At 37.6% G+C, this 12059-nt stretch overlaps 2 protein-coding genes across 2 annotated transcripts in view; both read right to left on the reverse strand.

Annotated features, from left to right (window-relative positions):
- LOC127411120 (uncharacterized) overlaps positions 1 to 12059 on the reverse strand; it is a 418430-nt gene that overhangs the window by 243835 nt on the left and 162536 nt on the right. The window lies entirely within an intron of this gene.
- The window catches only part of kcnk5a (potassium channel, subfamily K, member 5a), a 90094-nt gene continuing 79965 nt past the window's right edge, over positions 1931 to 12059 (reverse strand). Inside the window, exons 2-5 of the mRNA XM_051646245.1 lie at positions 6153 to 6264; positions 5806 to 5972; positions 5448 to 5616; positions 1931 to 4990 (exon numbers count right to left, since the gene is read on the reverse strand). Coding sequence (XP_051502205.1) covers positions 4077 to 4990; positions 5448 to 5616; positions 5806 to 5972; positions 6153 to 6264 — 1362 coding nt within the window. The 3' untranslated portion in view covers positions 1931 to 4076. The remainder of the gene's footprint in view (positions 4991 to 5447; positions 5617 to 5805; positions 5973 to 6152; positions 6265 to 12059) is intronic.

Raw genomic sequence — 12059 nt, forward strand, 5'->3', positions numbered from 1 at the left:
GGAGATTTTTAATGATGTTACTTATGATATTAGTAATGATAATCTTACTTGTTCGGCACATATTCAGCCTCCAGCTTTTCCCAGTACTGTTATCTAAAAGTTAAATTTATACCAGTTCAGCACTTTGAATTAAAGATAAAAGAAAAACAAAACTAAAGCTAAGCAGGGTTGAGCCTGGTCAGTACCTGGATGGGAGTCCTCCTGGGGAAAACTACGTTTGCTGCTGGAAGAGGTGTTAGGGTGGCCAGCAGGGGGTGCTCACCCTGTGGTCTGTGTGGATCCCTAGTGTAATGATGGGGTCACTATACTGTAAAAAGGCTCCGTCCTTCGGATGAGATGTTAAACCGAGGTCCTGACTCTCTGTGGTCATTAAAAATCCCAGGGCACTTCTCGTAAAGAGTAGGGGTGTACCCCGGTGTCCTGGCCAAATTCTCCCCATTGGCCCTTATTCATCATGGCCTTTTAATTATCCCCATTCCTGAATTGGCTACATCACTCTACTCTCCACTCCACCAATAGCTGGTGTGTGGTAAGCATACTGGCGCACTATGGCTGCCATCACATCATCCTGGTGGATGCTACACACTGGTGGTGGGTGAGGAGATTCCCCCTATACTATGTAAAGTGCTTTGAGTGCCTAGAAAAGTGCTATATAAGTGTAAGGAATTATTAAAACAACAACAACAAAAGCTTAGAATGGTAGGAAAACGACAGAAAATATGGCATCATTAAATGTTTATATTAAGTTTTTACATGACCTTTATTCTATTTGTTCTTGCCCAAAAGTTGACTGCTGACTGTTCAGATCTTTTGCCACCATTACGCCCTTGAGCAAACCATAATCTTTGCTCTAATGGAATGGTCCCTTCTGAAAAAATTTCCTTTAATTCAATGTGTCTGTAAATTAACTAGCTAATCAATTCATGCTCTTCATTTGAGTATCAATGAGGATTCACAGCAGAAATCACAGACATGCAGTCAACATGACAACACTACTGTAATTCTCAAGACACTAACCGTTACTGGCTATCTTAACAATTCTGCAGTAATTTCACATGCTGGGGTCTCATTTCAGACACGTATATATGATACTAATCTGCTAGTAAACGATCAAATATTGGCGAGTATTGGCAAAAATGAGTTCTGAACTTATTGCAGGTTTAATTTCTGTGGAAAAAGGCCACCAGTTAACATGTGTTTTGTAAAAAAGGGCACGGCACATGTAAAAATGGAAATCCAGTGAATCTTTGTATGCATTATTTTCCTTGCAAAATAATAATCATAATAAATTGCACCTGAAGTTTAAGATTTAGTAGAAAGTTGTCATTAACTTATTTCCCACCAATAATAATCTTGTTCAATCGTTGATTGCCTAGTTGTAATCCTCTAATGCTCCTTGGAGTTATAATTATCATTCCTGGTAACATTTTTACCACTCTGTTTGTGAGCCCTTATCACTTAGGAGTGTCTTTATGAAGCAAGACTGTTTTACAGTTCTATGAAGCAGAAGTTCTATGACCTTATGTCCCAATACAAGCAAGACTAAAAGCAATCTTTATTCTATTTTTTAAGACATATTTTCCATTTATATTTTAGTGAGGAATGGGGTCACAAAGATAAACATTCAGGAGACTATCGGTCCAACATGCTTCCTGAATTAGAAGTTTTGTGATCGAATTGCTCCTAAATGCTATATTACACAAGCAAGCATGTGACAGTACATATCCAGTCCTTATGACCACCATCAGAACTGAATAATTGGCCTTTGTTTCTTAGAAATAGAATTAATGCATAACAAAAGGGAAAACATGCTGACGTGGACCAGACAAATGTTTATAACTTTGAGGCCATAAAATAGCAAACTATTGGCCCTTTATGCGAGATAGAGATGTTTTCACTGCTGTTGCTGCTGAGATAAAATTTAATAACAATTGCTTAATACTTTATTTTATATAGTCAAAAAGTACAGTTTTTCAGACATGCCATAATCAGTAAAATAAGCTAATTAAATTTTTAATAATGCTGGAGTAAAATGTACACACACACATGCACCCACCCACACACAATATGCCATTTTGACAATTTTTCAAATTCCTTCAAGAGGCAGGTACCTTTTGCTAAGGCCAAGTGCACTTTTTAAATCATTGCACAAGTTAAAAACATAAAAATAAACAAAATCAACAAAAGATTAACAAGACTAAAAAAAAAAAATGTCATACTTCTCATTCATCAGGATAACCAATATTCAAATTCATACAGCGATCATCTGAATGGATCAAAACAGCACCAGCAGAAAGGAATTGAATTAAACTGTAAAATGCAAGCAGTATTTCAGTTACCATTATATAGTCGAGAACATGTTGCCTACAGAAAATATCAAAAACACTTTACCCTTTTACTGTACAAGAATAAAATGTTTTGCTTTGTGATAGAATTGGGAGAAATGCTGCAACATGACCAAAACAATAGCCCAACTCTCCTTTCTAAGATCTGACAACAAGGAAGGAGTACAGTAAGTTACATGTTAACCTGTTTTTGTCATTCATGTCATTTAACTCAACAAATTCAACAGACTACAAAGCTATGGCCTGAACAAACCCACTAGTGATGGCTACTGACAGGCCCTTTTCAAATGTTTATATAGCAAACACACATTCTCTCAAGTGAGAGAGCCTATGCATTAAAAACTGAAGGGATCCATGGTTAAAAAGTAGCATGGAAAACGAAGGGTGGGTCTTGTTTTTGCTCAGGCTGTTTGGTTTGAGCTTATGCAAAAATCCTCTTAGCTCTCGGATGAAACGGACACATTAAATGCCCAATGGAAATGCAAATTTTACAACTTCTGAATGATTGCAATATACAATAAACACTGCATATAACACCTTTTTGATAGTAACATCATAAAGGAAAACAAAGGAGATCATTCAAAAAAAGGTAAATTGGTACAGAATGCATCAGAACTGAATATTAGAATACATAACTATAGGTGTTTTCGATGTTTGAACTTTTTGAAGATTTATGAAGACTGAGAAACCTTTCTATAAAGAAAGACAAATAGAGGTTTGATTTTGAGAGAGCTTGTCTTTATAACACCCTTGACATGCAAACAATATAATTACAACTACAACAGGAAATTGAGATTCAGTGACGTGACACAAAAAGACAGTGTGAAAACAAACACACTGCCAAGATTTAGCAGTGGGGAACTACAACCAGGATGTAAATTCTTTTTTTTCATGGGACATTAAAAGTACAGTGAGATGCTTTGGATGCTTTTAAACATCCAAATGAGTCAGACACTAAATCTGTGGTTATCATGTTAGTAAAGACTATCCCTTGCAGTCTAAACACAGACTAAACACAGAGGGGTAGTTTAATTTCCTATCATTTCACATACCACACAAATATTAAAGAAGTATCTTGGTTGAATCAACAATGGTCTTCTGTGACTAAACAGTCTAAGACTTCATAAGTTTTGAGATAATCCTGCTAATAGGAACTCACAAACACAATTGAGGAGCATCAAAAATAATGCCTGCATCAAAAAAAAAAAAAAAGGAATTAAATCTCAACCTTACAAAAAGCCAATGCTGCAATAAGATTAAGCTTTGACAAAGGTAAAGTGGCATATTTAATCTTTAAAAAAATCACCAATATGGTGAACAAACATGCAAAAAAAGGAATCCTCAATAGAATGGCCAGTCCATATCGTCTTTTCCTATGACACAGTTCATAGTCATTCAGAGACTTACAACGACTGATTCTGCAGTCTCAGACAATTTAGAAACACAATTTGTTTTTGTCATACAATAAATAAAAAACCTGTAAAACTAGAGCAGCTAATAAATTAGTTAATTATGTTTATGGATAAAAATTTTCTATGCCAACAGTTGCCTATAGTTTGTTTATAAAGTGAACTTCATTTTAGTCAGGATAGACAGTTTGAACGAAGACTCATCCATCTTTTGTTCTTCTTGCAATATCCAATGTGGCTTGGCATAACACTAACTAAAAGTAATTTCACAGATTCTAATTTGTACAATCATTTTTAAACTTGCTTGAAAAGACTAATAGGATCAAGTGTCTGTGTTGTCCTCTTTGGAATATTCTTCCACCAGTTGTTCATAGGAATGGCCGTGGTCCGACCCATCTGTGGTGAATACAGAGCTCTCTGAATCTGAGCCCAGTTCCTCTTTGGAGTCTGTCTCAGATTCAAAGTTCTCATCTGAGGTTGAAAACCTAGGCACAGTGTCATCTTTACCATCCTCCAGGTTGTGGTTCAGCAAGTTCTCCTCATCAATGAAAGTGATGTTGGCATTGGGAAACATGAGGGTTTGGTACGTGTTCCGACCCCCAATGCAGCCTCCAGATCTGAGACATCTGTGGTCCTCTCCTGCTTCCTTGTCCAACTGATTCTCAAAAAATTGGTCCAGGTCAGTATCGTGCTCTCCTTCCCCATGAATCTCATTCATGAGAAGACATTCCTCTTGGACAAGAAGGTAGTTCTTGGATTTTGAGAGGGCCACAGTAACTCGATCACTAAAGCTATAGCGGCGCTTCTGCCGAGGTGAGCGATCTAGATTGAGGATGGCATTTCCATTAATGGAAAAAGCATCACTACAGCTTTTTGATCGGTTTGGTGCTTTAGACTTGTTACCAGTAATGGAGCTGACACAATGCCCTTCTCCTTTCTCGACACCTATCTGCTTGATGTGGTCATTGTAACCCTCTTTTTTCTTAGATAAAAAGCTGAATATGTTGACGTCATTGGGGGTTGGTGGCAGAAGGGTCTTATGGCTCTCCTTATAGTGCTCTAGTTCATCCAAAGACAGTTTGCGCCTTTTACGCCGCTTCTTAAGAGCTTTATGAGCCTCCACAACCATGCGAACCTTCCAATTGAAGAACAGAGAGAGCCATGCCAGACCCAGATAAATCCACACCTCCACAAAATAGCGATAAAGAGTAGGGTAATCAGCATTGGGGTCAACACCTACAAACACAAGAGAAAATAAGGAGCAGCACTAATTAATACTATACAGATCAGATTAAATTTGATATATTTATCAAATCTGATATGTGTTTTTATATACCCATGAAAAAAGTATTTAATATCTGTGAAAGATGCAACTTAACATAACTTAGAAAATATAGGTCACATTGGTAAAAACATACCTCAAATCAAGCATATCTGCTGCAGTTTTCATACAGTATGTTAACATTGTGTATTATTCCATCTATTATATGGGTGTAACTTATTTGAAAACACTTCACAGTAGACTTTTTAATTTTCCAAAATTGCCTGGCCACTGTTCAGCATACAAATGGCAGCTTGTGCATCTCTATTTTCAAGAAATCAATCTAGTCCTCTTGGCCAAGAAAGCAGTGATTGATGTTAAAAAAAAAATAAATAAATAAATAAAAAAAACTTTAATAACCATGACACCCACCTGCTACAAGATCACCAAAACCAATAGTTGTCAAAGTTACAAACGAAAAGTACAAGCCCTCAATGTAAGTCCAACCTTCTTGAGACATGAAAACAAATGGAGGGATCACCAAATGGATCAACATGCCCCACAACAGAAAGATGGCTGTACAGGTGAACTGTGTTTTCCGCTGCAAGTGTGAAGCACAAAAATATATAAAATTATGTATTAAAAAACAAAAACAAAAAAAAAAACATAATGGAACTGCAAAATGTAGTTAGAAGTTATACTGTTAATATAGTGATGTAAACTAATATTTTGTACATATCACCATTCACCATATTAACAAAACACAATAGTTGTGTGCATTTTTTCTTACCAGTGTTACCCCCTTCTTAGTGAGATATTGCCCAAGGTGTTTAGCTCGTCCTCCAAAAAACTTTCCAAGTTCACTGATCCAAGTAAAACACAGCGGCACTCCAAAAAGCCCATAAAAAATACAAAAAACCCTCCCAGATGATGTTTTGGGGGCAATATTTCCATAACCTGTGGGGGAATGTTTTTTTTATTTATTTTTTAACATGTGGGACTTCAATTATTCCTCTTTTAACAATTTCCTGTTGTTTCTTTGCCTGACTAAGATAATCAATATTTCCTTTGTTTATTTATCAAAAGATAAACAGAATCTCTTAATTATTACAGTTCTGAAAAGGAGCAGAGCCTTACCAATAGTTGTGATAACTGTAGCTGCGAAGATGACGGCATTGGGCCAATTCCAGTTGTTAAAGGTTTTATCCCCTGTTATAGTGACGCCATGTCCTGCAGCATCAGACACCACCTAGTTAAAAAAACAAAAAAAACAACAACATCAATATGAAGAAATTGATCAGAATGGCTGCATACATACCAACTCAGAAATTACAACAAGAGAGTTCATTTTCTATAGTATGTGGATTTTTTTTGTATCTGAGGCTACAGCTTCTACCACATCCTCTATGCATGCCAATGATGTTATCAGTGACCCTCTAATGAGCTTGACATAGCCAAACAGTCACCTCTGGGACATCGGTGGGCCATCCCTCACCTAAAGGGTTATTGGCAATGGTTCAGAGCTCGAATCACGCTATCACAGTGATACAGTGAACAAGGCAAATACTTCCCTAAACACTTGTACACTCACAGATAAAAGGATATGGTGAGTGCAATTATTCAGAATTCTCCTCTACACAGAAAAATGTTCACTTGATCACAAGAGCTGACTGATTCTTCCAGATTAAAACTGCAGAATCGCTCCCCTGAGACCTTGCCTTACTTGAAAATCTGGAGATTAAATTTGACACTTTCACAACAGTTTGCTTGCGGGCTCAGTGGTGACTATTTTTCTTCAAAGAGACTATAGACAACTGGATAATGTCAAGCTATAAAGTCTAACCAATTCAACAAATGGGAAAATCCATCTATAAAAAGACATAATCCAGAGCTCTAAACCTACTTTTCAAGATGCCTTGTATTAATATTATAATTATGGGTCAAGCAACGAAGGTGCTGTGGCACCTACTGTTTTCGTTGGTTTTCTTATTATCATTATTATTAGGGGGCCAAACACAAAGGTGCTATAGCCCCTACTGTACCAGTTAGTATTATTATTATTCCTCCCAATGGAAGTCTATGGCAGCCCATAGAACCGTACATTGGAAAATGATGAAATTTGGCACACTGATTATGGGTGTGATTATGAATAGCTCCCATACCAAATTTGGAGTCACTAAGACATACACTATAGCACCACCACCATGCCACAAATTCACTTTTCTTTTGTATCTTTTGAACCGTTTGTCCTAGACGCAATTATTGTATTTTTTTTGGTCTGATTACTTTCCTCCTGATGATTAAAATGGATCCCATACATTAAAATGCCGCCCATTACAGTGGCAGAATTCTTGGATTATGATATTTACAGTTAAAAAGTTCCATATCCTTCAAACTTTGTCTGATTTGTCAAAACAATGCCTTGAAATATTCTCCAGACCGAGCCGCACAGAAATCACATTAATGAATTTTGATTTTTGGCTTTTGTATAAAAGTTACAGCATCAAAGTTAATGAGGTCGATGTGAAATGGATGAGGCTGTATCGAAACAAATCTTGGTATGCTTCATGAAGACCATGGCCTAAGGGCACATGCAGAGTTTCGCGACAGTGCCACCTATGGTTCAATAATTGTAAAACGATCTTTTTTTTTTTTTTTTTTGACCATAACTTTTGAAACCTATGTCCTAAAATCATGGGGTTAGTATGTGTGGATTTCTTAGGTCATGCAGATTTCAACAATATCAGATTTTCTCATATCAGCCATACTGCATTCCACCATACTGCAGTGTAACGAGGTTCTTCAGATGGGCAAGGAGGAGGCGGGAACTGGCTGGGCAGTCAACGTAAATTTTTAATAAATTAATGAACAAAACACAACATAAAACTGCTTTCCAGCAGAACACAAAACACAAAAACACAGCTTTGTGCATCTGTCTCTCTCTCGAACTGGCGTCTCCAGCTCGTCCTTATCCCCCTCCCGGCTGATTAGGACGATTCAGCACCGGGCGTTCTCAAGGCCCGGCCACGCCCTCTTCTTCGTCACACTCCTCCACCACCCGATTCAGGCCGGGGAAACCTCCGGCTTGACGTACACCCCTCCCCTTCCTTCCTGGAAGGGAGGTGTTGCACTTCCTGCCGTCCTCCTGCCGGCAGGTCTTCCCCACCTCTTTGGACCCTGGGAGAGATGAGGGGGAAAGAGTTTGGGGGAGAGACAGAGAAAGAGGGAAAGTGGGTCGCCGGTCCCCATACACACTGTTTCCTGGTCCTCAGCCACTCCTCTGCCCCCTGGCAGACGACAGCCACTTCTCCTCTTCCTGGTGCACGGTAGCGGTTCCTCCAGCTCCAGGCGGATGGCAGCAGCGGCTCCTCCGCTTCCCGGTGGACGGCAGCGGCGAGAACTCCATGACAGCACATCCCTCCTCCTTCCTGGGATTCGGCACCAGTGTAACGAGGATCTTCAGTGGGGCAAGGAGGCAGCGGGAACCGGCTGAGCAATCAATGTAAACTTTTAATAAACAAATGAACAAAACACAACATAAACCTGCTTTCCAGCAGAACACAACACACACACACAGCTTTGTGCATCTCTCTGTCTCGAACTGGTGTCTCTGGCTCATCCTTATCCCCCTCCCAGCTGATTAGGACGATTCAGCGCCGGGTGTGTCTCGTCATGTCCCGGCCACGTCGTCCTCCTTGTCACATGCATTTTTAAAAAATGTGATATATATATATAATGTATTGTCTGATTTGAAAGAAAATAGGCATGCATCATCGACATCACATCTTGAGGATACTTAAGCAGTTTGGAGACAGCACCACCTACAGTTTGAAAGATAACCCACACTTGTGTGCTGACTCTAAAGTCAGGTTCTCTCTTTGCAACTTGTTGAGCACATCAACTGAGTGGCTCAGTGCGTTAAAGCACTGGTTAATAGTTTGAAAAGTCCTAGGTTCAAACCCCCATCTAGACAAGTATTAAGAGTTGATTTTATATTGTATTGCAGGTATTTGTATTGTGCTTACTGAATAGTTTCAGGGCTTATCCCTGACCATTTCTGCTTGCAGATATTATTTTTGTTCTTCTTGTTATTTTTCTCCTGACATGTATGTTTTGTTAAAAACATATCTTTTGAATGCATTGTTGAATTTAAAAGACTGAAACTGTTATGCATCAACATTATGTCCTGAGGACACCTTTACTGTTTGGGGACAGTGCCACCAAGGGTTAAAAAATTAACCCACACTTGTATTCTGACTCTAAAATCAGCATGTCTCTTTGCCATAGCCAAGCTATGTCGACTGAGTGACAGTGTGTAAGGTTCTTGACTATAGTTCCAAGGGTCAATGCCACCTATCTTTTAAAATATAACCAAATGTTCCATGTTTACTCTAGCATTATCATGTCTCTTTGATGTCAGTCAGTTAAGCTATAAAGCCATAAGTAATGTGTTCAATCATCTCCAAAGCAAATAGTCTGGATTAATATTTGTTGTACTAGAGTTCTTTGTATTGTGCTTACTCAACAGTTACGGGCTTTTCGCCAGTCAAATTTTTATTTTGATCTTTGATGAAAAGTCACATGAACATTAAATTTTTAATGGTGACTACTGTGCTTGGCTGTTTTTTTTTATTGCAAAAAAAAATTCTTAGCTTAGTATGTTCCTTTAAGTGGCTGTTAGCACAGTGGCTGAGTGGAGCAGTGGTTAAAGCCATGAAATGTCAAAGTTCTTGTCCAATCCTGACCTGAGGTAAGATGTGAGTTGGTGTTACTTTGGTGTGCATGACATATGTGTTACTTGGATTGTGCTTAGTGTTGTAAAGTGGTTGCCACGCTGGTGCTTGGACCTGTAATTGCTTCCTGCAGCTATATTTATTATTATTATTATTATTATCATTATTATTATTATTATTATTATAATAAAGGGATTCTATGGCAGCCCAATGAATGCTACATAGGAAAATGATTAAATTTGGCACAATGTTAGGGGTGGGCATGAATAGTCCCCATAGCAAATTTAGGATCTCTAGACCAAACTCTATAGTGGCACCACCACGTCAAATATGCAATTTTCTTTTGTGTATTTATTTTTAACCATTTGTCCTAGAGACATCATTCTTTTTTTGTCTGATTACTCTCCTCCTGATGATTCAATTGAATGCCTTACATTAAAACTCCACCTATTACAGTAGCCGGCATCTTGGATTATGAAGTTTACAGTTTAAACATTTCACAGCCTTCAATCTTGGTCTGATTTTCCCAAAGAACAGCTCAAAATAATCTCCAGACAAAGCCGCACGGAAATGATAATACAGAATTTAGATTTTCGCTTTTGTTTTAAAGTTACGGCATCGCAAATTTACCGAGGTCAATGTGAAAATAGATTTAAGGCTGTATCTCAGCAACCCTTTGTCCTTCTTAAATGAAACTCTGTATGCTTCACAAGGACCATTGTCTGAGGGCACAGACAGAGTTTTTCGACAGCACCACCTATGGGTCAAGAAGTGTGAAAAATGGCTCTTTTTACCTGTGACTTTTGAAGTGTATGTCCTAAAATCATGAATTGATGTCTACTGATTCTGTGGGTCATGAGGATTTCAACAATACCAATTTCTCATATCAACCATACTGTCTAGCTACCATATTGATATGTACTACAAAATGATATATCTATAAAATACATTGTCGGATTTCAAAGAAAATTGGTATGCATCACTGACATCATGTCCTGATGACATGTGAACAGTTTGGAGACAGTGCCACCTATAATTAAAAAGATAACCTACACTTTTTTGCTGACTCTAACCTCAGGAAGTCTCTGTCACTCCATTCAATGGGCATTCCAACTGAGTGGCTTAGTGTGTTGGGGTAAGACAGTAAGACCTAAAACTGTAGGGTTTTCTGTCTTATAAGGCTATTTGATCTGGGGTTGCTCGATTATGGCAAAAATCATAATCACGATAATTTTGGTCAATACTGAGATCACGATTATTTAACATGATTATTCATTGACTGGAAACATCATGCATTTATTGAACTTTATATAAAAAATACAAAAAAACTGGGTAGGAGGCTATTGCCACATGATAATTATTTTGTTACGTATGGTAGTCAAAAAAGGAAAGCCTCCATCGCCATCATTTACAGCAGGGGTGTAAATATCTCACTTCTATGGAATGAGATATACTTTTTCATCAAGTTATTTTAGCAAGATCTACCATGTACAATAAAGGCTATACATTATCACAATACCAAAATGTCAGTAGACTGTAGTGAAATTTGATGATTATCAATACCAACTTCAAAACAACAACAAATAAAAACAATAACTAATATGTCAATTATGGATGAATGGTTTCAAATTCTTAAGTAATTATTCAAGACTAGTAAACTGTAGGTAATAAAATAACAACAAGAAACAGCAATGAATAGAAATAGATTAAAAATAATAGAAAAAAAAATACAAATTAAGAAAATTCAGTGCTTTTTTAACAGCTTTAAATGTTTTTAACAGCAGTAGGCTATCAAGTATTCAAGTAAACATTCAGAATGAAATACAACATTAAACTACTACTGGTCTTCACTGTATGGTTATAATATATTAATACATTTTAAAGCTACTAAAGTTACCCAGTCAAGGGCAGTGAGTGTTTTCTCGTTTTCTTGTTATGGTTGTTTGATTATTATAATGACACACTACACTAGATGGCAGCAGGTCTATTAGCTTACATTTATATTTACAAATTCATTTTTTTCTCCGCTGTTTACGTTCACTTTAGACACTCTCGGATCACTCTCTGTGTTTACATGAATACCTCACCAGAACGGGCATTTGGCAGAATACAGAAATATATTTGACCATTCAGGTGCGCATTAGTGCGAGCATTTTCAGAACACACGCGCATTGTACTTGTCTTTGGCAATAGTTGACTGTGTAAGCTGATTGGCCTAGTGGTTAAAGCATTGGACTTTCATTCAAAAGGTTGCGAGTTCAATTCCTGCTGAGGACGGTTTTAAAATATTTACTTTTTTTGTTGTCATGTT

This window comes from Myxocyprinus asiaticus, chromosome 20, assembly GCF_019703515.2.
Source record: "Myxocyprinus asiaticus isolate MX2 ecotype Aquarium Trade chromosome 20, UBuf_Myxa_2, whole genome shotgun sequence".
In the NCBI taxonomy this organism is placed as follows: Eukaryota; Metazoa; Chordata; class Actinopteri; order Cypriniformes; family Catostomidae; genus Myxocyprinus; species Myxocyprinus asiaticus.